Source organism: Equus przewalskii, chromosome 30, assembly GCF_037783145.1.
Source record: "Equus przewalskii isolate Varuska chromosome 30, EquPr2, whole genome shotgun sequence".
Lineage (NCBI taxonomy): Eukaryota > Metazoa > Chordata > Mammalia > Perissodactyla > Equidae > Equus > Equus przewalskii.
This window is the reverse complement of record NC_091860.1, coordinates 15,856,340-15,884,330: the sequence shown is the minus strand read 5'-3', so window position 1 is coordinate 15,884,330 and position 27,991 is coordinate 15,856,340. Positions and strand designations below refer to the sequence as shown.

The 27,991-nt window shown below is 36.0% G+C and overlaps 1 protein-coding gene across 2 annotated transcripts; it reads left to right on the top strand.

Moving 5' to 3' along the window:
* On the top strand, positions 1–27,991 carry ARL5B (ARF like GTPase 5B). 2 transcript variants are annotated; one of them, XM_008522993.2, is made up of 6 exons: positions 1–408; positions 14,213–14,273; positions 15,854–16,001; positions 18,961–19,044; positions 20,337–20,488; positions 21,578–27,991. In XM_008522993.2, the coding sequence occupies exons 1-6, from the start codon at positions 360–362 to the stop codon at positions 21,624–21,626; spliced, it is 543 nt and encodes a 180-aa protein (XP_008521215.1). In that variant the 5' UTR covers positions 1–359; the 3' UTR covers positions 21,627–27,991. The 2 variants fall into 2 exon arrangements, with proteins under 2 accessions (XP_008521215.1, XP_008521217.1); XM_008522995.2 differs by lacking the exon at positions 14,213–14,273 and having other exon boundaries at positions 53–408.

Sequence of the window (27,991 nt, the reverse complement as noted above, 5' to 3'; positions counted from 1 at the left end):
GTCAGTCGCCGTCCTTCCGGCGATGGGTGGTCCTGGGAGCTAGACGGGAGGCGGAGCGGAGGCGGGGCCTGGGTATGGTGGAGGCTCTGGTGGGTAGCTGGGTTCAGACCAGGGGGACTACGGGTCGGCGTTGGGCTCAGTGGGCTCGAACAAAGGACGGTCCGGTAGGGCCTCGGCGCGGCGTCTGCTGACGGGTAGCTGAGCTTCTCAGTTGACGGGTAGTTCGAGGCTTCTCGGCCACCCAGTGCCTCCGCCGCGCGGTCTCAGGCGGCTTCTCGGTTCCCCGCAGCCAGCGCCGCGGTGGGGGCCCGGCCCAGCGGCACCTGCTGCCGAGGGACCCCCGCGCCCGCCAGGTGCTCATGATGGGGCTCATCTTCGCTAAACTATGGAGCCTCTTCTGTAACCAAGGTGAGAAGGAAGGAGCAGCGCCACGGCTCGAATCCGGAGTAGAGGGTTTGGGCAGGGAGGGGACAGCCGGAGTCCCGGTGGACACGGTTGGAATCCGGAGTGGAGGGTCTGGGCACAGAGGGGGCAGCGGGAGGCAGGGCTCCCGGTGGACACGGCTCGATCCGGGGTGGAGGGTCTGGGCAGGCAGGGGACACCTGGAGGCAGGCCACCCGGTGGACACGGCTGGAATCCGGGGTGGAGGGTCTGGGCACGCAGGTGGCAGCCGGAGACAGGGCTCCCGGTGGACACGGCTCGATCCGGGGTGGAGGGTCTGGGCACGGAGGGGACAGCCGGAGGCAGGGCTCCCGGTGGACACGAACGTTGAGAAACGCAGAGGAGTGCAGGGGGCGGGTAGAAACTGAGCACTTTAGACTGAGAGAAGGTGCAGGAGAGACGGGATGTGTGGGGGAAAAGGGGAGTCATTGGAGGAGGCATTTGGTGTCCCAGGATCAAAGCTAAGAATCTTTGGATTTTAGCGGACCCAAGCGGAAAGCACCTAACGATACCTGGAGGCGTTTCGAGGGCCTTTTCCAGCTCTGATCATCCTGTGTCTTGCCCTAGTCTAAGTGTCCATCCAGAAATCTATCAACTTTTTTTTTTCTTTTAATTTCTATTGCTGCTTTGTTTTCCGCCCTGCTCTTTAAGTCAATGCGCCTTCACGGTCCCTCTGATTCGCCTGCTCTCTAGGACTTGGGAATGACTTGTCCTATTGACATACACAGGTTTCTGGAAATCTTCATCCTAGAGGCGTTATTCTTTTCTTAGGTGTTAGAAAACCAAATGTTTTTGGTTCTGTGTAGGATATCGCGTGTCCGTAGTCAGTCTAGAACTGGGTTTGAGACATGTAGAAGTTGCAAGTCCAAAGGGCCAGGAAGTTGTAAAGCCTGTTCTGAGTCAGAGAATGAGATGTGATGTCTCCTAAAGAGAGAAATTACCCGGACAAAAGCGGCCAACGATAGGTGAAGTTTCAGGCATTCTTTTAACAATGTTATCTTAGTAATTGAAACTGGTTTTTAAATTGAGCTAATTTCATTTTGCGTTTAATACCCGGACATAATAGAAACCAGTGTTTTATGATGATGCCAATTTATTACTGTTAATGTGGGATCTTTTTTCTGGATTTAAGAAGTCATGGAGAGAATGAAAGTGGCTTTAGTTCACTTGTGTAGATTGATAAGAATGCTAAGATAGTCTTTTTCAAGGTTATCAGTAAAGTATATACATACGCATAGACATATGTGTGTTTATATATGCAGGTACCACAGATACCGCTTTTCATGTGATTTCCGAGTGGCCAGAGTTTAACTCCTTCTGGATATAATGCATTATTTTTTCAGCAGTTTGTTTTTTCTAATTCTTGTTACGTAAATTCACTACTATGTAAAGCAGTGTTTTAAGACATGCTAAGTGGTGTAAAGCTTAATACAATGATCACCTGCTTGTCTTTTCCCGTAGTTTAAGAAATAAAACACTACCAAAGTCATTGGTTCTTTTTGTGTAACCCATTCTCCTTTCTCCCCTCTGTTTTATTACTGCTGTTTATCATTTTTTTGAGGCTTTCTTAACCAGACTAGAAGGGAATGAAGGATGTAGAGGGAAAATTCTGGAGATAATGAAAGCCATTCATGGGCTGCCTTTATGGTCACATAATTGTTCAGTCCTCTGAAATCCCTGTTACTATTTACAGTTTTTATTTTTCTTTTCCTTTAACTTTGCTGTTGAGAATTTAGAACTAGTGATTATTGTCATTTTATTCCCATTCATTCATGCAGCCAACATTTCGGCATAGGCCATAAGCCAGTCTTCAGAGTTAGACATGGGAGATACAAAAATATAGTTACTTGCTTTCAAAGTACTCAAAGATCAGTAAATAAGACAGACAGAAAAAAATGCAGTGTGGTAAATTATTTAACAGATATGTATAAAAGTGTAGTAATGATCACCAAGAAGGCAGTAATTAATTTTTGTCAGGTGGCTCCTGAAAGACTTTACAGAAAAAGGTACACTTGGACTTTAATGATAAGTAGTTTACAGGGCCTGCTAGGCAGAGTGTGTAGAAGGGCCATTTATTTTAGGCAGAAGGACTAATATTATGCAAATAGGAGAGGAGTGAAATAGTTTGGCACGTTGAAGGAAGCTGAAAACACTTTAGTTTGGCTGTTACCTTAGTTTGCCTGTGGAGAGGTAGAGGAGGTGAGGTTGGAGAGGGACCCAGATCACAGAGGGCTTTGTATGTGGACTAAGACATTAAACTATAGAGCAAGGCTTGGGAGCTATTGAGAGTTTGGTCATTGTCTGTTATTTCTAAGGCAGGGGAATAATGTGATCGGATTGGTACTTTAGTCCTGTGTTTTTATTTCTCTATCAACAAACTTAACTGACAGTCTCAGCATTTTCCATTGTCCATTTACATTTTCATTTTCCATTTTCACCACGATGACACGTTAGAGATATTCCAATCATCCGCTCTTGGTTGCGTATTAAAATAATACACCCTAGGCCCCACCTCAGACCAGTGAAATCAGAGTAGGGTGGGGTGGCCTGGTATCAGTGCCAAGATGATTCAAATGTACAGCCAAAGTTGAGAACTACTTAACTTACCTTAAACACTCATTTCCCTTATCTTTCTTCCAATATTTGCCTCACACCTACCTTTTTTTCTTGTAGCGTTTTAGAGCACCAAACATCTTATAAATTGGATACCTTTCTGGGATTAAGTGTCTTAAAGCATGTGTTGTCTAAGTAAAAGTATTACAAAGTACATAACTAATCTTTGCAATTTTATGTTGCTTAATTTTAAGCTAGAAGACTGATTTACTTATCAATGAAGGAAAGAATTTCAAAATCTAATTCTCTTTACAAACATTATTTTATGTATCTGTGTGGTTGTGTATCTGTGTATAAAATATATATGTATGTGTCTATGATGTCCTTAAACTCACCTCACAAGTTGAGCATTCCTTTTTTAAAAACATTTCCTTTGTACCTTTCGTAGACCTTGGTCTTTTTCTCTCTCTCTTATCACTGTACAGCTAGTCATCAGTTATTTCTCGTTTTACCCAGAATTTAGGACGAATGGAATATAATTTTAATTGTAGCTCATTTTCAGACCCAGATAACAATGACATTTTAATTTCATGGTCTAATCATTTCTTTCTCATTGGTGAATTTCATGTTATTGTTTTGAGCACTGACAGCCAACTCTTTAAGGCATTGTTACTGTTCTTCACTTCTGTTGGGTCGCATCTAGTGTCTCACATTTCTCCCATTAGCTTATTCTGCTCTTGATTCTGGACTTCTTGCTGGTTTCAAACACACCAAACTTAAACTTGCCATCTTTCTGCTCCCTGTTTTCTGGCACACTCTCTCCATACCTTCAAATGGTTCAGATTTCTGATCGAATGTCACTCCTCAGAGTGGCTGCCCCTGACCACTTCCCACCGCAACACTCATTGTCTGTGTCTCTACCCTCCTCTGTTTTTCTGAGTAACATTTATCACTACCTGTAATCATATTATGTTTGTTTACTTGTTTGTTGTCTGTTTCTTTCACTGGAAATAAACTCCTTGAGGCATGAACTTTGTCTTACTCACTATTGTATTCCCAATACAAAAAGTTTTTCGTTGAATTTTTTGTTTTTTCAAACATAAAATTTTCTATTGAAGTAACACACATTCTTTTAGAAAAGTTGTATAATTCAAAAGTCTTAAAATGATATATATTAGTCACATATCTTTAATGTCTTAACTTTTTTCCCAGAATATACTTCCATGTTTCTACATAATATGCGTATATGGAAATTTTAAACATTATCATTTTTTTAAATTGAGATATAATTGATATATAACGTTATATTAGTTTCAGGTGTACTAATCGTTTGTCTTATTATGGTAGAAGAGAAATTGGTACTTTCATGCCCTTTTCCCTCATCATCCCAGTATAGTTTTTTGGTTTCATCCACACACTTACCTTTTATGTGTGTGTGTGTGAGGAAGATTGGCCCTGATCTAGCATCAGTTGCCAATCTTTATTTATTTATTTTTTCTTCTCCCCAAAGCCTCCTAGTACATAGTTGTATATTCTAGTTGTAGGTCCTTCTGGCTCTGCTATGTGGGACGCCACCTCAGCATGGCTTGATGAGCAGTGCGAGATCTGCACCCAGGATCCGAACTGGCAAAACCCTGGGCCGCCGAAGTGGAGCCCGCAAACTTAATCTCTCAGCCACAGGGCCGGCCCCTCAGCTGTCATATTTTTAGTTCATAAAAACTTTTTCTTTTTTTGCTAAATTTTAGGGGTTTTTATTGTTCTTGTAACAGTGTGTCACACTGTATGTCTTCTAAGTTTCTTTGAAATTTTCTTCTCTAATTTTTTGTTTCTATTTATTTTTGTATTAGCTTTTCACATTAGAAAGCTTTCCCCATAGATAGCTCTGTTGAAAGTAATTCCGTTGCATGATATACCACAGTTTGTTTATTCACATCTTGACAGGTTGTAATACTATGAACATCCTTAAGACTTTTCGTAGACGCGTTTTCGTTTCTCTCAGGTGAATATCTAGGAGTACAATTTTTAGGTTATGAGGTAGATATAGGATTTGTTTCATAAGAAACTGTTAGATTGTTTTCCAAAGTGGTTATGCCATTTTATACTCTCACCAGCAATGTCTCAGACTTCTACTTGTTCCACATCCTTACCAACATTTGGTGTTGCCAGTCTTTAATTTTAGCTATTCTGTTAGCTGTGTAGTCGTATCTCATCGTGGTTTTAATTTACATTTCTCTTATGACTGTTGGGTGTTAAGCACTTTTTCATGTGCTTATTGGCCATTTGTATATCTTCTTTTCTGGAATGTTCACATACTTTGCTGATTTGTTTGTTTATTTTTTTAGTTAAGATTGGCACCTGAGCTAACATCTGTTGCCAGTCCTTTTTTTTTTTTCTCTCTTCTTCTTCTCCCCAAAGCCCCCCAGTACAAAGTTGTATATTCTAGTTGTAGACCTTTCTATGTGGTGACCTATGTGGGGTGCCGCCTCAGTATGGCCTGATGAGCGGTGCCATGTCTGTGCCCAGGATCCGAACCAGTGAAACCCTGGGTGGCTGAAGTGGAGTGTGCAAACTTAACCACTTGGTCACGGGCTGGCCCCTACCTTGCCTATCTAAAACAATTTCTTTATTGTCTAAAATAGTTACTGTACGTAAGTATTTATATATTTGGGAATTGAGTCCTTTGTTGGATGTATGTTTTGCAAATATTTTCCCCCAGTCTGTGACTTCCCTATCCATTGCCTTAATGGGGATTTTTGCTGAGTGGAAATTTTTAGTTTTGGTGAAGTCTTAGTTCTGTCTGTTGCTTTCTGTATCCTGTTCCTGTCATCTAGAGGTTTTGGCTTTATACTTAGGTCTGTGAGCCCCCTCACATTATTTTGGAGTTATGATGTGAGTAGGGATTGGGATTCGTTATTCTTTTCTATGGACATCTGCTTGTTCCAGCGTAGTTTACTAAGACTTCTTTCCCAATGGATTGCTTTGGAGCCTTTGTTGAAACTCAAGTGATCATAGAAATGTAAGTCTTATGTCTGGACTCTCTTCTCTTGCGTCGATCTGTGTGTCTAATCCCTGTGCCATAGTACACCAAATTGATTACTGTGCTAGTACACAGTAAATTTTGAAGTGCAGAGGTGTCATTCCTCCAACTTTGTTTTGTTAATCTTTTCAAAGAGATTTAAATTTTCACTGTTGTTTCTTTGTTTTCTGTTTTACTAATTCCTGCTGTTATTTCCTTCTGCTTACTTTAAGTTTGCTTTACCTCCCCACACCCCACCCCCCACCTTCTTAAGGGTGGGGTGTGTGTTATTGTTTTTCTCTCTTTTTCCTTTCATATATAAACATTTTAAAGCTATAAATGTCCCTCTTAAGTACGGTTTTAGCTTCATTCCACAAATTTTAATGTGTTGTATTTCATTATACAGTTTGAATTTTTTTTTGTATGTGATTTCTTCTTTGACCTATGGATTATTTATGTATTATAGTTTCCAAATATTTGTTGTTTTTCTAGACAGCTTATTATTGATTCTTAATTTAATTCCATTGTGGTCAGAAACATACTCTTTAAGATGTATTTTTTTTCAAAGTTATTGAGACTTTTTTTATAATTCTTCTCTATATAGTCTGTTTTGGTGTATGTACTGTCCGCACTTGAAAAGAATGTGTATTCTCCAGTTGTGTGCAGTGTTCTATAAATGCTTATTTGGTTAAGGTGGTTGTTAGTCTTGTTCAGATGTTCTGTATCTTATGTATATGTCCTTTTTTTGAGGAAGACTAGCCCTGAGCTAACATCTGCTGCCAGTCCTCCTCTTTTTGCTGAGGAAGACTGGCCCTGAGCTAACATCTGTGCCCATCTTCCTCTACTTTATTTGTGAGACACCTACAACAGCATGGCTTGACAAGCAGTGCCATGTCCGCACCCGGGATCTGAACTGGCAAACCCTGGGCTGCTAAAGCAGAACGTGGGCGCTTAACTGCTGCGCCACCAGGCCAGCCCCTAATGTATATCTCTTCTAGAGAGCATATAGTAGGATCTTGCTTTTTTATCTATTTTTATTGAAATGCTTAGCTCAGTTTTAATTGGAATATTTAGTCCAATTTATTGATGTGGTTGGATTTACAATATGGTTCGATATTAAGGTATGCTATATTGTACCATTTTCTGTTTGTCCCATCTGTTTTTCTCCTTTCCACTTTCTTTTGGATTAACTGGTTTTTAAAAATTTTTTTTCAGAATTACATTTTAATTTATTTTTTGTCTTTTTTAGCGAGTCCTTTTCGCATTATTTTTATAGTCCTTTTAGAGATTGCAACGTACATTCTTACATTTTTGCAGTCTACTTAGAGTTAATAATGTAGCACTTGTAAAGTATAAGAACCTCGAGACTGTATGGTTGTACTCTTCCCTCTCCTGGTTCTTCATAACCCTAAAGGTTATAAGTCACATGTATTGTATCTACATATGTTATAAACTGCACAGTACAACATTATAATTTTGGCTATAAACAGTCACATGTACTTTAAAGTTTTAAGAGGGTAAAATTTTCTCTTACATACACATGACTGTTTTTGATGTTTTCAATTTATCTGGTATAATTTCCCTTTAAGCCGAAGAACTCTAGCATTGTTGGGGTGTGGCTTTGCTGGTAATGAGTCCTCTTCATTTTCTTTTATCTGAAAATATCTTTATTTTGCCTTTATTCTTGAAGTCTATTTTTGCTGCGTATAGCCTCTTAGGTTGTTTCTTTTTTCTTTTAGTGCTTTAAAGTTGTCATTCCACTGGCTTCTGCCTCCATTTTTTTCCTGGTGAAAAGTCAGCTAATATTCATATCTTTACTTCCCTTTATGCAGCCTTTCATTTTTCCCTTGCTGCCATCAAGATTTTCCCTTTATCTTTGGTCAGCAGCAGATTGACCATGACGCTCTTAGCTTTGCTTTTCTTTGTATTTATCCTTTCTAGAGTTTGTTGAGCTTCTTAAATTTGTAAATTTTTCATATTTTTGTACTCACGCAATTCACTTGTATTTTTCAAATACAAGTAATGTTTTTCCTAAATTGCCTAGCATAACCCATTAGTAAATTATAAAGTCAGTTTAGCAAGGACCAACATTTTTAAAAGGTGTGAACATTCTAGTGTAGAAACTATCAGAATGTAGCTCAGTAAAGGTACTGTTTTCTGAAACTTTTGTTTCTGTTTTCTGTGTTCTGGGTCATGATGTAAAATATATGTGTATTTTTTAATTTGTTTATTTTTTTATGCAGTAACATTGGTTTATAACATTATATAACTTTCCAGCGTACATTGTAATATATGCTGAATTCTGTGTAGATTACATCATGTTCACCACCCGAAGACTAATTACCATCAAGCAAAATATATTTCTTAACGGTGGTCGTCATCCAACAGATTTGCAAACCATGGATTGGATTGTCTGTGCTCCTTAACACTTGCCCACTTGCCTTCCAGATTGTAACCTTCCACTGGGCAGCATTTGAATTCTCCAGAGAGCTGCCTATGTTAGATCGATCCCAGTATTTCTTCCTTGAAGCCTCTCTTCTCATTCCTTTTGTTCAGTGAGTTGGAGAAAGCGGAGCATCTTTTATCTTTCCTTGGGTGCTTCAGCGTGGCCCGTGATCTTAGATGCTCTACCTACTGAGACTCTGATCTTCCTTCTTTATCTGTGTTTAATTCCCTTGTTTTCCAGAAGGTTATTTTTCTTCTATCCAATGAGCTCTTCTTATTTATTATTGTAAGACTCAATTTTGTCACAAAGGTGGGGAGGCATCATGCTGGGAGACCATTATCCAGACTTCCCAGCACTATGACCTTAGGCAAGTTAATTGACCTGAGATTCAGTCTCTTCATCAGTAAAATGCAAAATAATATCACTTCCTCATAGAATGATTATGAAGATTAACTTGCATAATGCATGTAAAACACATAGACTGACACTCTAGAATATCCCTTTTTATTATTGACCTTTCATTTCCTTAGCTAAGAGTTGGATTCTAGATCTCACTTAACCTGAAGAATATTACCGTGTGATAGCTCTGTATGTGTTGCTTTGTAGTAATGATGCTATATTGTAAGTTCTTCTTCACATACCTGATTTTAAGATTTTTGAGGGTAGAGACCTTGCCTTCTTAGTCTTAATCGCAAAATTACAGTCAGGCGTATCATGAACTCAATAAATCTTGAGTCATAAGATTTATTTAACTGGTCTTAACAAAATTTAGGCATCCAGGAATATGGGTACTGTGGTGGGAGTGGAGAGAACCTGAAGAATGGAGAGGGGAGTCAGTATTTTATAGCAAAAAGAACAGGGAAATAAATGGTAGCTTTTACCTGTGTTTACCAGAACAAATTACTTCACTTCCTAAGACCTCAGTTTCTTTATGAATTTAAGCAAGGTGGCCCAGGCCAGTAGTTCTGTGTGTTTTTGAGTTCCTCAAAACAGTACCTTATAGGTGGCACGTTTGTTGATGAAGAAGTGGAAGAGAAGGAATAGATGTCAAGTTCTGCAGTCTGTTCTAAGCTATAATGATCTTGTAATCGGTATAACGTAGGATAGAGTTGGCTTTTCTTTTTTGTTTCAAGAGCCTCTCTTCCTTGGGTGCTCATCCTTGCTGTCCTGGCCTTCAGGTCTCAGATGGTGATATTACATCCTCTGACTTTTACTACCTACCCTTTGTAATAATTCAAACTTATTTTCTGTATATGCAATATCCCAGATTTGCTAAGTCAGCAAATTTGGTGTAGCATTTTTTTTGTTTAGTTAAAAATTTGTTTACATACACTATGTTCATGTAAGGCTTGTTACATGACAGTGTTAGTACAGATACTATATGCTATCTAGAAGATAGCAATCCCTGTTTCATGATATCTTTTGGTCTTCCTTATGTCTTAAAATTAAAAGTTGATCATTTTATTACATATTTTAACAATATCCAATTTTAACATGATAAATGTTGACAATATTTCACAGTTTAACAACGCTTCTAATATTTAGTGCTTCTCTAATACTTTTCTTTGGTGTTAGCCTGTTTGCATCATTTGGTCTTCTATACTAAAACTATGAATTCTTTTCGTTTGGTGTCTATACTAAAACTAAAAATTTTTAAACTTGAGTAAAGGGAGAAAATATTTTCTTTGATTTTTCTTCCGCTTATCTTTTTGAAGCTCCTTTCTTCATCATTTTTCTTGTTAGCCATATTTTACCTGTATTTGTCTACAGGCAAGTGCTCTTACTAATTTTCTTTTGAAGCCTCATACTGTATAGTCTGTCTGTCTCTCTCTCTTTTTTTTTTTTTTTGCTGAGGAAGATTCACCCTGAACTGACATCCAGTGCCAATCTTTCTCCTTTTGAATATGAGCCGCTGCCACAGCATGGCCACTAGCAGACAAGTGGTCTGTGTCTGGCAACTGAACCCAGACTGCCAAAGTGAAGTCTGGCGAACTTAACCACTAGGCCACCAGGGCTGGCCCAATCTTATGTCTTTATGCCCTGCTTACAGAAAAATGCAAACCAGCTTTTAAGGAGATCCAAGAGAACAAACACCATAGCCAAGACCACAGAGAAACTTCTGTGCAAACACTTGATCAAAATTAAACTAAAACCATGGTTGGACCTTTTTCTTCCTTTGGTATAAGGAAGCATTCTTTGTGGTGGCCTCTGGAGCTGCATAGATTAGTAATGCTGGAAGTACTCTTGTCTCTCAGACCTTTGTTGGGCTGGTGGGGATGCAGGGAGTTGCTACTTGGTCTCCCAGAAGAGATTCCCAGTGAAATAGGATGGCTAGTGTACCTATTCTCGTAGTGTGCAGCATATTGTAAAAACATTCTGATTCATTATAACTCTGATCCTTTATGGCAATGTCTTAACCCAAAATTATTGACTGTTCACAAAAGCTTTTAAGTTGTACTCTCTCCACCCCTAACTGACACACATTCCTGTCCTGAACATGGACAGCTTATACTCTGTGACAACATACTGATTTTAATAATGCTACTGAAAAACAATAAAGAAGGTAAATTTTCTATAATTATATTTGCAAAATCCATTCTAAATAAAGAATTTAATATAAGCCATGTTATAGTTTGCCCGTTTAAGGTTAACTGAGAATTGACTGTTTCAGTCTATCAACGAAATATCTCATTTTCATGGAGAGTAGTTTGAGGTGTTAGAAATTAAGAATATATGGCTTACACATACGTGTTGAAGATCAGTTATAAAAGTATACAGTTGTATAATTTTGTCTTCACAACTTTAAACATTTGAATGCTCTGTAAGTAAAAATGATGTTAACTGTCCAGTGTTCATCTGATTGGCAGCAATTCAAAATTCGACCTTTGGGATAGATCCTTGCTCACCTTAGTTGACACTGACTTGAACCATAACTGATGTATTTTGAAAGTTCTTTTTTAACCTATTAGCTAAACAAATAATGAAAATTATTGCTGGGTGATACAAATAGCACAAATTTATAAGCATCTTTCCGTATCTGCTTTAGTTAACTATGACAGGTAAAGGAGATGGTATCAAGGCTGCTCTGTGGGAAACTGCTCCACGGTTACAGAGTTCAGTTGATTTTTTCTGTTTCAAGTATACAAATAGGATCTGTAAATGGCCTATTGATTATGCCCAACCAAAAGGACAGCAGTGCAGAATAAGCATGAGTCATATTTTTCATATTTTCCACCATGAAAGTGCCTTTTTAACATCAGGCAATATCATTACCACTACATGATAGTAATGCTTCTGCTATGTTATTGTTGTGAAAATTTGATAGACCACTGTGATTCAACAGTACCTTCAAGTAACTTTATACTTTATTAATCCAGACACCACTTGTGCACATTTAAAGCAACCTATTAATTCAGTTTTCTCCCTACGATAGGGAGAGTATATGTCGCTTTACCTGTTGTTCTCCTTGTTGCTTGAATAGGTAAAACCTTTCCTCACTAGCATTTGTGAACCGAGGTCTTTGGTCATTGACATACCCAAGTAGCAGCTAAGTACAATGAAGGCATTTGAAGGAAGAAGGAAGAATTTGTTACACAACAGAGTACAAACAGCCTTTATTTTGTACTTGGTTTTTTAGTAAATGCCCTTTGAATTTGATTTTACTGTAGTACAGTTGATGTTAAAGAGATTTCTCAAAGAAAAGATTTAAAATAAACTCTTGGTTGTTTCCTGCTTAAAACAGTTTGCTGTTTCTTTTCTGTTGATAATGTTTGGTTACATACTTAGATTTTTTATGGTAATTTTAACATCAGGAGCTAGGCCTTGGTTTACCCAAAGGATAGATGTACGTGCCTTCATCATAAGATGGAGTTGAAATTGCATTTTGTCTTAATTGCTAGAATTGTCTATCAGTGAGGGAAAAAAGGAATGTGAAAAGACCTTAAGTTAATCAAACAGTTGAAACTTTATGCAACTTTCATGAAATTTCTACTTGAGCCATCCCTGACTTAGTTCAAATTGGGGACCAGTCTTTCAAAATGATGCATTATTTATGAGTTTTACCGTCACAGGTCTTCAATACCTTGATCATCATCATCATAAAAAATGTGAAGCAAGGAGCAGGACTGTTTAAAAATGGCTCTGAGTGTTCGTTGAGTTGCCTCAACAACGAACAGTAGAACCAGGTGAACCATCTAGTACATTCCTTCCATTCCATTCTACCAGAGAAGTGTGCGTACCCACGTTTAACTTAGTTCTAGACTGGTGGCTTCCTTATGCCTGCAGCGGCCCTGTGATCTCCAGATGCTGGCCAGGTGCTTTCCAGCTGTCACCAAAATTGAGAATGCTTGTTCCTCTGCTGATAAGAGAGCGCTCTTGTTCTCACACTGTAAGGGAGAAAACCAGGGCAGCGCTTCAAGAGGGGCGCTATTAGAAATTAGGGGATACAAACCAAAAGGGTCAAAAAAGGAGAATTATAGTCAGTTATAATAAGCAAACAAGTTTTGTTTTGTTTTGTTTGTTGTTATAAAGCAGCTTCTGCCACAGTGCAAATAGGCCTTCCAGAGGACCATGTCATTTGTCTTGCAGTATTATAGACAGTACCTGCAGCATACAGGTCATTAGAAGATACGAAGCTGGTTTGTCACCTAAGATCTTGTCTGCGAATTATGGCCCCTCTTTTTGACGATGCAGTATTAACACTTGAGAGTAGGAGGCCTGACCTGATATTTGATTAGATATGTAATCAGAATTTTGACATTCATTGGAGATTAACAAGGGGAGCAGGGTTCTGATACAAAATGTGTTGTGTCGTTGGCTACAAATCAGTTGATTGTGGTGTTCGTATGGCAGCTACCTAACATACCCTGTTCAGGTTCACTAGTAGCTTTTTAAGTGTTGTGCTCTGGAAGAGAGGAATCTTTAATATATTCTATATAGGTTAAAATCTAGAGAAGATGATAATCTGGAGCATTTTCTGTGTTCAAAGGAGGTTTCAGAACATCGACCACGTAACAGAAAAATTAGACAGGCCTTGAAAACTGTTTATGAAAGAAGTGACTGTTCACTGCACGGCACCAGAAGTCAGGAAGGGACTGCAAAGGTTTTGTTGCACAAAGAGCAGAAACAGTATCTGCTTAAAAGAGTTGTAAAGTCCACATTGAAAAAGCGTTAAAGACTAAGTAGTTACTTATTTATCTGTAAATTAATAGAAAGAGTGAAAAACTGGTTGAAAATATATGTGTCTTATTAGCAACAGGAAAAACTTTTCAGTTTTATCTTTTAAATTGGATTTTTAAGTGAAAGGAAGAAAAGATCTTGGTACATGTAGAATGGTACATCCAGGTGTAGAAACAACTTGATAAAAAACTGATTTGATTAGTAGAGATGGCAAGCAGGTGTGTAGAACACTTTTTTTAAAACTTACATTGTAAGTCATCATGTTTCGCCAAGATTAGTATTTGGGTCCCCCCGCCCCCCGCCCCCAACTCAGTGTAAGGACAAAGTTCTCTTGTGCTTCCTTATCTCCCACATTCTTTTGTAAGTGAGCTAGATAGAGAATATCATAATGGGTTGCCTCACTTAAAGCAGATAGTCTTGGCATCATAGAGTTCTCTTTTTTTCTGTATTTTAACAATCCAGTAATAAATATCCAGTGAATGCTTCTCAGTAGAGAGCTAACTAATAATCATTGTGGAAAGCATGTACTTGTAGTGCGCAGCAGTGTTAAATGTTTACGGTTTGCTTTCTTTTTGTAGAACACAAAGTCATTATAGTGGGGCTGGATAATGCAGGGAAGACCACCATTCTTTATCAGTTGTAAGTATGGGTGTTTGTTTAAACAGTTTTCATTATTTTAGTTATTGGAAGTAATTTTGTATAATTAGTAAGAATGAGATACCATTACAATATAATGGAAAAACTTACACGTATGGTTTTGTATTTTACCAAATACGAAATTTATCAAGTGAATAAGACAAACTGTTCTGTTTGCTAAGGCCTCCCCAAAGACGTGTCATTTTCTGGCCTTGAAAGAAAGAATTAATGTTAAACTAAAATAAACCAAGCACAAGTTATAATGCTGGAGTGAGATGATAAAGTGCATTTTGCTTAGTTCTTCCCACACTGAGGTTCATGTGAATAGATTGATGTTCTTAGGAAGCAGTTGCTACTAATAGGTCCGCTGCTGTTGAACCAGACTTGTCAGATCAGAAGAGGTGAAGATGACCCCTGAAAATATTGCATTAGTAGCTTGCAACAGGGAGAGGCTTCAGACTTTCAGAGAAATACATTAATACTTGAAGGAAATTTTAACAGCCCATCAATCTACTTGTCAAAGAACCACCCATTATCCTTTCAGTGCCAGTGAAATGATCCTTGTTAAGCAATGGAAACAGTCTCTGTCCCAAGCATTTTAACCAATAGTTACAAAGTACAGTGCACCATTGTGTGGTTCTTATCTCTTCCCACCTCATCTTAAGTGTTTTCAGCCAGCAGCTCTCCAGAAATACTGCACTTAAGAGGTGCTTAATCTATTCTTCAGGTACTTTGCTAAAAAACTACTAATTTATGGCTTGTTATTTCAGAGTTGAATAACTACTTGTTTTTATTTAAAACGTCATTCATTGGTCATTATGTTGTTTAGTATGATTTGGCCTTTAAACACCAAATATAAACTTTTCAGAAACCTGTCATGGTTGTTGAAACAACTTTGCATATAGCTTAAAAATATATATATAAAACCCAAGAGAGAGTTGCAAGCTTCCTTCAACACAGTACTGGCATGTTATAGGCAAATACATATTTCCTGAATGAATGAATGTGGCTTAACCCATGATGATGGTAATAAATGTGGTATGAGCATCTGTGTTCTAAATATTTGTATAGTTAATTTTCATTACAATTTTCATTTGCCTGTAGCCTGTCTTTTAAAGACTGTAGTTTGAGTCTGAACCAATTTTTATGACTGAACCAAGTCTTAGTTTTCTCACAGTCTTCAAAATTGTAGATAGCCTGCTATAATGTCACAGTCCCCTAGAAACTTGCTCTTTCAGGATGGGGCATCGCTTCTGCTCTGATAACAGGGCATGGTGGTATTGGAATTTTGGCCACCGAATTGCAAACTCACACCACACGGTTCCCTTTTATCCAGATCAAACTTGTAGTTTATTCCATTCAAAAACCAGAAAACAGTCTTCCTTCAGGAGTTGTTCTTTGTCTAGATATTTGTTTGCACAAATGTTCTCCAAGGTTCTATCTTTGATACTAACGATTACTATCATTGACACAGATAAGGAAGCTTGATTCATATTAAAAATACAGATAAAAAATACAGATAAAACTTGCTTCAGGTTCTCAAGACTTACAACCGAGTTTTTATGGTGTCTGTCTTTCAACAGCTTAATGAATGAAGTGGTTCATACATCTCCAACCATAGGAAGCAATGTGGAAGAAATAGTTGTGAAGAACACTCATTTTCTTATGTGGGATATTGGTGGTCAAGAGTCACTGCGGTCATCCTGGAACACGTATTACTCAAACACGGAGGTATACTAAAATTACTTCTGAATTTTAATGAAAAGAACCAAAGAGTAAACCCAGAAAATAGATAGGCTGTATTTAAGGCATATTGACAGTTGCCTTTTAATAAGATCCTTTTTTCTAAGGAATTTGAGGTTTTCAAATGAATGAGAAGAAGCAGTAGAAAGAGTAATGGAAGCTATTATTGGAGTGCTTATTGTTGTGCAGGCTGTCTCAGGTCATCCTCACCATAATTCTGTAGTGTCACCATTGTTGGAGATATCAGACGCTAGGATAAATTACATAACCTTTCTCAGCTTTATAAGAGGCCTTGGTTAGGGGAGGAATAAACTATTTTAAGCATAATTTAGTACATGATTTTCAAATAACATAAATTGAACATTCCAAGTTTTGGTGAGATAATATTTTAAATAAAAAACAAATGGAGGGGCCAGCCCTGGTGGCCTAGTGGTTAAGTTCAGCATGCTCTGGCCTGGGTTCAGTTTCTGGGGGCACACCTACAACACTTGTCTGTCACTGGCCGTGCTGTGGCAGCGACTCACATACAAAAAGACGAAGATTGGCAACAGATGTTAGCTCAGGGCGAATCTTCCTCAACAACAAAAAAAATGGATTTGCAGGCCACCCCCTAGAAGTCTCTGTCACTGACTTCATTATTTTACTAGTTCAGAGCCAACCTGGGGAACAGTCTGAAGTATCTTCTATCTCTGTTTTCATTTCTTCTTGGAGGCAGACTTTTTTTTTAAACCATGCAGTGCTGTTGAGAGGTTTTCTTTGAGAACACTAATGTAAAATTGCATCCATAATTTTTCTTCACAAAGAAGTACACCTAACCAATTATTTTTTCTAAAATGAAGCCTCTTAAAACTTGAGTGGTTTTTGTTGAGAGATGAGTGTGGAGGAGGTGGGGGTGGGATGCAAGGAATTTTTGGTGAATAAGTTGCCTTTATAAATTAAAAAAATACATATTCCTCTAGGTTCGTATTGTAATGGCGTATGTGTATATATTCTAGTGCAATGTATGACTAGTCAAATCAGGATGGCATGTTGTAGATATTTAGCAGTGTGGTAATACTTAATCTTTTTTATTTGCAGGGGAAAATAGGTTGGTAAGCAAATGTTATGGTTATAGGTTAGCTTAATATAGATTTCTACAGTAAAATAACATTCTGAAACTATGTTGGACAGTAGGGGAAGAACATGTTAGCATGTGACTATTTAAACAGCTTAGCTGTTAATACTTTTTCAAAGCTCATAATAAACTCTAGTGTGAAAGAGCAGCTCTCTTTGATGACTAGGTCAGAGTTGATTCTAGCTGATCCATGTGTATTTATAGCATTACAAAGGGGTAGTTTTTGAAATTACTTAACCTCTAGAAGATTTAGCATGGTCCAGAAAGAAATACATTATTACTGACTTGATTTGCATGAAATGTTCTTTAATAAATTATATCTGTATGAATTTCAAAATGACTACAAAGAACCTTTGGGCTTTGTTGCAGCACACCAGTATATACAGCACGTCGTATTTACAATTGTAGATTCCAGGGAGGGATCTTAGCTATGTAGTGTTTCCCTGACTACTTTGTTCACACTTGTGTTGCTTCTTAAATTCTTTCCATTGAGGAGTCATCCCAAAGCTGAAATGTCTCCATTAAAATACGAGGAGTTCCAACTGTTAACTAATTCCTTACACCTTCCTTTCATTAACTTCCAAAGTTACTTCCTCATGTTCTGTGCATTCTAACTTTGCTGTGTTTCTTACATTTATCCCTTCTGTTTTCTTTCCAAGGCCATCTCAGTTTATATTCAAATTACTGTAGTTGTCTCTTTGCCTGACCTTAAGGTCATGTGAATAATCTGATTCTGCCCTACCTTGGCTCTATTTTACATCACTCCTGTAACCCTTAACACCATTTAATCTCATTTCTTAACTTTTCCTTCTGCATAAGATGTTCAATTTAAGGGCCCTTTCTTACTATATCTTCTTATTTTTCTTACCAAAGATGCTTTTGTTTTTTATGAGTAGGACCCACCTTTTCACCATTACCAACAGCCGTCCCCAGTTCTCTTTGTTCTTCTCTCCTTCAGTTTCATCTGCATCATCTTTAGCGTATTATAAGCATATATGTTTCTATTTAGCACATTTTTCCTTGTGCTTTTATTGTTAATATTGTTATATAACAATGTCTTATTCTTTATTAGTTTCTTAAAAAATGTGTTTCTCTTTTTCTTTCAAACTAGTTATGTACTTCTTTCTAATAGTCAGGAGACTATCTTAAACATACATAATTATTGATTGCTTAAATGAATGATTATAGGGTACTTTAAAGTTTTAATGAGCCAGCCCTAATGGTTTAGTGGTTAAAGTTTGGGATGCTCTGCTTTGGCGGCCTGGGGTTGGTTTCCAGGCGCAGAACCATACCGCCTGTCTGTCAGTAGCCATGCTGTGGCAGTGGCTCACATAGAAGAACTAGAAGGACCCACAACTAGAACTTACAACTATGCACTGACTCTTTGGGGAGGGAAAAAAAGAGAGAGGAAGACTGGCAACAAATGTTAGCTCAGGGCAAATCTTTCCCAGCAATAGATAAAGTTTTAGTGAGTTATTTAAATTACTGTGACTTTCTTTTTAAAAATTCCATTTTTATTACCTGCATTTTAAAATAAATCTTAGTATTACAAAGTATTATGTATTCAGATGTCATTTTTTTTCATAAACTTGGGGATGGTTTTTATTTGTTGAAGTTTTATTTGTTGAAGTTAGGAGTTATTTTCTTACATTTGGACTTTACTGCTTGATGCAATTCAGTGTAATATAAACTCTTTATGATGAAAAAGCAGTAGACTGTTATAGTCCTGACGATGCCATGTGAAGAAAGTACTTCTGGTCTATCACTTGAGAGTAATTTTGCAGAAAACTTCAATATCTCATTCCGTTTTCTTTCTTTTTAATTGTCTTCTAGTTCATCATTCTGGTTGTTGATAGCATTGACAGGGAACGACTAGCTATTACGAAAGAAGAATTATACAGAATGTTGGCTCATGAGGTAAATTTTGAAAGTAAACATAAACACTGGAATAAGGCATCTGTATACTGGTTTTGCTCTTTTACAAAGATTAATGTGCTCTGCTGTTATTTCTTAACAGAGTTTTATGTGGTATTAAATTGATGAAGTCTTGAAATCACAAATTTTCATTACTTTTTCAAACTTAAACCCAACATATTAATGTGTAGACTACTACTCTTATTGAAAAGATTTTTCCGAGTTAAAACTATTTATTCATTCTTTAAAAAGTCTGATAAATTGAGGCCAGAAAGAGGAAAACTTGTTTTTTCCCCAAGAGTTTATAAGAACTCAAAATTCTTTACTGAATAATTTGAGATCACTTAATTCAAAATATTTCAGATATACAAAAGACTAAGTAATAAAACACATTCATGCACTTATCATTCAACATAAGATATTAAATATCTTATGAGACCAGACTGGAGAATCGGATTTCCTTCCTTTCTCTCTCAGAGAATCCTAAAAGAATTCCACTGTCCTAAAAGTAATGATTATCATTCCTATGCATATTTTTGTACTTTTTCTACATGTTTATGAACCTGCCAGTTGTACAGAATATTATATTCCATGTTCATAAAATTTTATATAATGGTATCATATATATATCTTTCTGTAACTTGGTTTTGGGGTTTTTTTTTTGCATACCATTATGATTTCTTCATGTTAGTACATACAACTTTATTGGTTCATTCCTTTTAACAACTACATAGTGTTCCACTATATGACTTTACTACAGTTGATTTGCTCTTCTCTTAATGAACATTTAGGCTGTTCCTGATATCTTGATAGTATAAACAATGCTACAGTGAACATGAATGAATGAGCTTAGTTTATACAAAGACTAATAAGTATCGCCCAGCCCTCACCCTCAGTACTGTCCTTTAAATTTTGGAGAAACTCTGTAGTATGTAGCAACAGATTGCCATATTTGCCCATTAGAATATTGCTTATACAATTATAAGTCCATATTTAAGATTCAGGTTTATTTTACTTTTAATTTGATCCCTTTGGCCAATGATAGAAAAATAACTTAGTTATCCAGCTTATGTTAATTAATCTACCTTTGTTAGAGTGAATCATTGAATCATGGTTATTTAGAAAATTTATTTTTATTTCAATAAAATTCTGAAATTAAATATTAGTACCTCATCATTTTAAAGTAGAGGAATTTTATTATAACCGTCCAGTAGGGCATATTTCATCTTCCTGCTGCATTAACTTAATTGAATTGTGGTATTTCATGTATTAGAAATACTTCTTATTGATTGCAGGATTTACGGAAGGCCGGAGTTCTTATCTTTGCAAATAAACAGGATATGAAAGGGTGTATGACAGCAGCTGAAATCTCCAAATACCTCACCCTTAGTTCGATTAAGGATCATCCGTGGCACATTCAGTCTTGCTGTGCCTTAACAGGAGAAGGGTAAGTGCTCATCAGTATGGGGGGCAGGTATGACTTCTTTCAAATTTCTTTCAACTTTTTTAAGCCAACTTGTTTTTTCTCTTTAATCCTATTCCTTTTTTGTTCATAATTAAAGATAGTTTTTATATTGTGTCTCAGGCTTACAGGGTTGAAGTAATTTTAGTCAATTACTATTGTTAAATTTCAGTTTGTTACTGACGAATTTTTTGTAACCTTTAGTATAAACAGAATGTTTTGCCAAAAAAAGACAGTAACAAACTTTTGAATGAAGTTTTCACAATCCAGATTTTTAGTTTTTATTCATTTCTTGCGTTCATCATTTACTAACTGGGAAAAAACTGTAATGTCGCCTGAATTAAAGAGGAAACTTCAAAGAAATTTCACGTTTTCTGCGAGGGCTTCATTAAGCCCAAGCTCCCAGCCTGCCACTAGAGTATATCTCCTGTATTATCAGGAGTCTTTTTGGGACGCATACTTCTAGACAATCAACATTTGAGACAAACACCATTATAGTGTCTTCCTTTTCTGAGAACTTGAGTTTGGATGTAGTAGGCCAAGGAGAACCCAGAGGTTTATACATGGATTACCCAGTTTATTTCCAGGAACTTGTTTATCCTCAAGTCAACCTGACCTTCTAGTTTTTCTCATACTAGAAATAGCTTGTATAACATAATAACTGTATGTAGACTTTTTTGACCTGTACTTTTAAGACTGGGGCATGAGCATTCGTGCTTTAGAATTGAGCAGGGTAAGGTGAAGTTCCTGTTGTCTTTCTCTAGTGGTTTCAGTTCTAGTTAATCTTCAAAGGTGGGAAGTATTTGCAGTCTTGATGGCAAAACCACCAAAGCTGTATCTTCAAGATGAGACTGACGCAATTTCCCACATTACTCAACTGGTTAAGATCATTTTAAGTGAATCTCCCTCTTAAAAATTCCACTTACTGTAGCGTCACCTGCTTATTGTCACTTAAGTGTATAAAGAATTATTGTAGTTATCAACCTTTGGATAAGACTTAAAAATAGTAAGTATGCTTTCAATTTTTGAGTATAAAGTTTTTCCTTTTGAAAATACTTCTGTCTTTTGTTGCAGGTTATGCCAAGGTCTAGAGTGGATGACCTCCCGGATTGGTGTGAGATAACTCTTTTACCCGAAAGAGACTCCTCTATTTATTCTGTGACATGAACATTTTTTCCTAGTACCTTTGGCTGCTAAGGCAGCAGCATGTTTAATTTATAACAACACAAACCTCTGTGAGCAACACTTGAATCAAGTGCAGCTGAACTGGAACATAAAAGATTTTTTCTTAACTTTTTTTAATGCACTAATCTTCAGTTGGATGAACATTATGTATAATTGTTTTCAGCACCAGAATTCTTCTGACTGCTTCTTTAATTATTCAGTGACTGCCGTGGAAGAAATGTTTGTCATATGTTTAATGTTTGCTGAAGTATTGTAATAACTTTAATGACCAATTTCTTTCACTTCTTGATCATCTCCTTCTCCCACCGGATAATTAACTGGTTTGACAATGTAGTAGTGATCATCAGGTACTGCTTGCAAACTTAACCAGCACTAAAGATTTGCTTCCCATAGAAACCACATATCTTTTGGACAGAACTTATTATAAAGAAATCTGCCTAGAAGATATATGTAAGGAAGACTAACAGAACTGCCTGTAAGTGAGTTAACTTCCCCCATTGTTGCAAGTCATGGAGTAATTTTAAGTTACTATTAGCACAGAAATCAAGTAGGCTATTTATCTAAAAGAATTAAATTCACTTTTCTGCCTACAACTTGGGATTAGTTTTGGTTAAAAACTAATCAAGGTGAAATATTGATTTGAAAGCCCCACTTTGATAGTAAATATTTTGGGTAAATCTGGTATTTTAAGAATGTCGCATTATTCAATGCATATAATAACTTTCGAAGTTACTGAAGCATACCCGCACTAATACTAAAACAAGACACTTGGAGTATATTTTACTATCAGTTTCAGACATCTTTATCAGCAAAGTATTCAAGTATTCCATTTGCAAGGACATTGCATCTAAAGTTTTGGGTAATAGCTAATGCAGAAGTGTAAACAGTTCATTTTATTTCTTAAAATTGGAAATTGTGTCTATAATAGTATTTCTACTACCAGCAGTATGTTACTTAAAAAACCACGTGGCTTTCCTTGAATCTGTCTGAGGTTGTAGTGTAATAGGCTTGAAACAATTGCCATCTTTGTGGTTATGCCTCTTGTTCTAAAATCTTTCGCTGGATTATAGGAAACTACTGAATTTGATCCTACCATTTAGAATATTACTGTAAGACTCAAAGTTAATACACTAACAACTTAAAAAGTAGGAAGAAAAAGTCATAATCTATCAAGAGTTTATTTATTAGGTAGCACTAAAAAGTTTTCAAGGCATTGTCTAATATGAAAACAGTGAACACCTTAAGAGGGAGGACAAGTATTATAATTTTGATCCTCTTTGTTTCAAATGTGTGATTTTGCTATAATGAAAGGGATAAAATGCTTGCTTAGAGAATAATACTTCATTTTTTGTAGTATTTGTTTTCATTTGGGTCAAAAATAGGATTCAGTGTTCATAAGAACATCAAAACATCTGTTCAAAAATGGAATTTTAATTTTAATATTTTTTTATTGTAAGTTGGTTTAAATTTTGCTCTGTTTTCAGGTATAGTTGATTTATTATATTTAGTCTCATTAATTTAGTTGAGCGTGGTAACACTTTTCTGATTTCTCTTTAGTGGTAGACACCCTAGAACTGAGAAATAGCCGGAGGAAAGCTTTCTGGATTTGGGGAACTAGTTGTTTATTAACCTTGTTTTGAACCTTTTTCTTAGTGATTCTGTACCAGGTAGAGGATAAATTTTGTTTTTATTTAACCCATAATCAAGGACATGAGAGAAAAGCAGACATAAACCAATATGGATGCTTTGTGGTGTGTATGTCGTGGTGGTGGGGTCGGGGAGGTGGGAGGAATTAGGAAAATATCATTTACCTAAAGCACACTTTGCTGGAATTTCTATCTTGGTTTTATAGTTTAGCTATAAATACTGAGGGTAATTTGCTTAACTCTGTCCTGAGAAAAAGTGTATTGGATACTCCTGTATTCGTTCTTATTATGAAATTTGTATCTTGTATCTAGTAAGATGGGCTGGCTCAATTTTCTTCTATCAAATTATATGGTTATTTTTTATATTACCACATCAGCATTATATTAAAAGTGTTTTTAATAGTTGATTGTATTTTATCAAACAACTAGTATGGACTCAAGTTTTCTATTTAATTTTTAAAACAATTTATTTTATTTTCTAAATCCTTTTTTAAACACATTTTGTTAGTTTTCGGTTAGAAATGATTTATGTAAGCTGTGTGTTGAAGATGAAATTGGCATTCAGCTAGATTTTGTGCCAACAATTGAGAGAGGTTCAATTAGGAAATTCATGTAAGAATTTTTAAAAGTATTTTATAGGTTCTCATTAGATATTTCCTGTTACAGTAGTGTAAAAACTGATTATCCTTTACTCCAAGAGAATGTTTTGACCCAAGCAGGTATCTAATACTAAAGCATCAATTCTGACATTCATTGTAATAAGATACTGTCTGATAGAAAAATGTAAATTTGTGATTAGTGCCTTTATTCATGTTTTGAATGAGTTCTCAATTTTGTACTATACCTGTTCTTTAGAAATCAGATTAGCGGCCAATTAATTTAACAAGGACATAATTCCAGTTTCACCCTCTCCGTCAGCCCTTCAGTTGCCTAGCAAAGTTTCTAGTAAGTAGTGAAAAGCAAGGGACTCACTCACATTGCTTTCAGGAAATTATTCTACATTTTGTTTTAATTTGAGGATGAGGAAACGAAATTTTAACAAATCTTTTCAATATGTTATTATAACTGAAATGTAATCTCTACTCTTGTAAGTTCAAATATGACATTTTTCTTAATTTTGAACATGTTACATTCTTCATATTTAAACCCATTGTTCTTGAAGCCCATTCGAGAACTCTTTTAGAATTAACGGCCTCTTTTATATGGGAACATACTGCATCTTTTGTACTGTTAGTGTAATCTAATTCCTCAAAATCTGACATAGCATGTACATAATCTATTGAAAAACTGATGATTAAATATATAATTTTTGCTTTTAGGTTCTGTGTTAGTATGCTTAAAGGTATAACTTTATTCTATATTCATTAGAAGTAAAATAATAAATTCGAGTTTCATTGTTAAAAATAATTTTTAAATGGGTGGCGCCCCTATAGTGATAGCCATTTTGATTAATAATAAATTAGTTTTCATTATCTATAGCATAAAGAGAAAATAATTATTTTCCTGTGGAAACAATGAGTGATATAGGCAGTGCTCTAAACAGCATTCTCTGAAGAGTTATGGGGAATCACAAAGCAAAGAAAATTTTAAAGAAAACAGTGAAAGCTTTATTTTTTAAAAGAAATCTTTTTGGTGTAGTATCTTAGGATGAATTATAAACAGAATTGTTTCTGACTAGCACTCATTTAATTCTTAACTATCTAAAACCATATCGTTAGAAAAAAATGCACTGTTATTCTGCCTATAGATGGACAAATTCCATTGACCTTTCTCTTTTAAGATCAACATTATGAATCTAATTTTTCATTTATGTCTTTAGAGCCAACATTTCACATCCAGTTCAGTTCTGAAGGATCTTTTCTGTTTTGCCAGGGTTCAGTCACTTCAACATACAGCTGGTAACTTGTGTCTGGTAGGATATTGTGGTGACTGTCTGAAGAAGTGCATTTGAATCTTAATTTGGCTATTTGTCTAGTTGACTTTAGATAATTACTGTCCGTGGCCTTCCTGTTTTTTCCCAAATGAGGAACTTAAACAAACTAGAATTCTAACCTGTCTTTTGGTTTTAAAATTCTGAGTCCTTATACGCTATGTTAAAATTGAAAAACCAAAAATATACTAGCAAACACGTAATATTAAATTCATTTTTATCTCTTTGATTCTCACCTGATTATCATTTCATTTACATGAATACAATCAAATGAAACAAAATATCAGCTAGTGACTGCTACTCAGCTTAAATTGAACTAATAGCTAATGGCACTGCAAAAGAGAAAAATAAGCCATATTGCTAAGAAAATATATTGAGCTACTTATATAACACCAGCGTGTGTTGGAAATACTCTCTTCTAGAGAATACGTTGCTCATTTTCCTGGCTTTTACTAGCTAGAAGTGGTTAGTTTGTTCAGAGTTTATTGGCTTCAGATGGCACCCTGAACTCCAGTTGTGTTTGACTTTCCAGTGTTGAAGCGATAGTGCAGCCAGGAGTCAATATTTTACAAATGTCTCTATAAAGCTGAGAGTAGTTCATATTCAAGGTTAATTTTTTTGGTACTGTCTCATCCTTATTCATTTAACATTCCTGTGAGGACTGAAATCCAAAAGTCAGGTTCCCCAGAAGTATTTTTTAAGAGTTCCAGGTGGCCAAGGCTAAATAGAGAAGGCCAGTAAAAAAAAATATTTTCAACTCCTCCGTTTTAAATTTAAAGTAGAAAACAATGTGTTCAACAAACCTAACCCATCTATAAATGTATATGGTTTGGTAAAATATTTGCGAAATGTTAATTTGGAGGTATAGAGGCATAACTAGAAACAAGTCAAAACACTTGATAATAAACGTGGGATAGAAAAATCTTCAAAAAGATATTAAGAGAAAATTTGAATGAAAACAGTGAATTTCTACCATTTAAGGCACTTAAAATTCCTAGAAAATACAATCTTTTACTGTACAACCAGATGGCCTGTATTATTTTTAATGTGGCCAAAGGACTGAAGACTGATCAGGTTTTTAGAATTTGAGAGTGTAGTCACATAGAGGCATCTTTTATATTTTTTTAAACCTATAATCTACATTTTCTCCTAGAAACGGAGAAGTAGTAAAATGTGCCATGCATATTTTTTGGAATAGAAAACAGTTCTAGAAGAATGGAAATGTTCTCTTGCACAAACTTGTAAAATTTTTTAAAATTACCTCATTTTTCAATCCATAAGGTGCTTTGCTGAAGTCTGTGGGATGTTGCCCCATCCCATAAGTAGCCCCTTCACCCAAACTGCAGTTGAAATATGCACAATTCACAGCTAAGGGAGAGCTTTCGTTGGGGATTCTGATTTGTTTTATTCTTACTTAACACCAGCAGGGCTAATGTGGTGTAGCAATCCACATATTGTCTTCATTGAAACACGTGGGCAAGGGCTCAGTCAGTATTTAATTAGTTTAATTAAAATCAAATAAGGGAAAGGAAACCCTAAAATTTGACTGATTATGTTATACTGTGAATATATGTCCATCAGTGTTGGTAAGATGTCAAATGACTATCAGTTGATCTTGGCCATGTCTAATTTATTTGCATATTTTAGCTCTATTCATAAGAGACTATAATCATGTTAATCTTCTTACATTTCCCTCAGGAAATTCAGGGACTATTTTGTTCTCTTGGAGTAAACCGTTCAGTGTAGTTATGAAAACTTTTAGTTTTGATTAAAAAAAGAATTAGCTGTTATTTCATTAAAAGCGTGAAATGACGGTTATGATTTTTTCCAATTATATAATAGTTATAAATTTTATCCTAGTCATCTATTGCACAGAGCATGGTTTAAAAAAAACAAAAACCTGAAAGCAGTGACAGCCTTGCTCTTTCATTTATTCTAATCGAAATATGATATTATAATCACACATTGCCATCTTAACAGAAATTGGTGCTTTAGAGCATTAAAGAGGAAACAGCAGGCCCTGTATAAAACACTTCTTGCCTCAGAATGTAAAACTACTTTAAACTGTCTGTATTTATATTTATGTTCATTTCTTAAGGTTTAAACACAGACTGTTCTCCATCAAGCTTCAGGCTTTCTGCAAAGCTGTACCAGTGTCTTAGCTAATCAGCTTGGTCAAATCGAAGATGGAGTTAATAAGGCGAAAATTATGAATTGGATCTCTCTGTGAGCCCCCTGGTGTTGTACAGAGAAAAAAATGTTTTTCACACCACAAACTGTGCTTTTTAACCCCACCCAAGCAGCTGAAATGTGTGCTATTGGGCCAATATATAAGCATTAATAAAGAAAATTAAAACAGCAAATAAATTGATGTGCGTTCACACCATCACTTCTTGAAAATGGTTCAAAGCATGTTCTCTTAATGGTGGGGTGGTTTAAAAACATGTTTAAAAATTTTTAATAGCTTCGTTGCTGTCATAAAATGCTTCCTTTATATGTTAAGGTTAGATTGCTGGTAATCATGTTTTTTTATTTCTACAATTATGTTATAATGAGTTGCTTGCATGCCTACTTACCCAAGTAAAAGGATGCTGTTTGCTCTGGAATGTTCATCTTTTAGACAGATTTTTGGCTCATTTGCAATCATGGTGCAATACAGTGTAATGTTCATTTGTTTTCAGTCAACAAGTTTTATTTTTGTCATAATAAATAATTACTTTTCCAATA

Excerpts from the sequence above, each read along its gene's own strand:
- ARL5B (XM_008522993.2), top strand. The coding sequence starts at position 360 with ATGATGGGGCTCATCTTCGCTAAACTATGGAGCCTCTTCTGTAACCAA. Across the intron at positions 16,002-18,960 it reads CGTATTACTCAAACACGGAG|TTCATCATTCTGGTTGTTGA; the intron begins GTATACTAAAAT and ends ATTGTCTTCTAG. Across the intron at positions 20,489-21,577 it reads TGTGCCTTAACAGGAGAAGG|GTTATGCCAAGGTCTAGAGT; the intron begins GTAAGTGCTCAT and ends CTTTTGTTGCAG.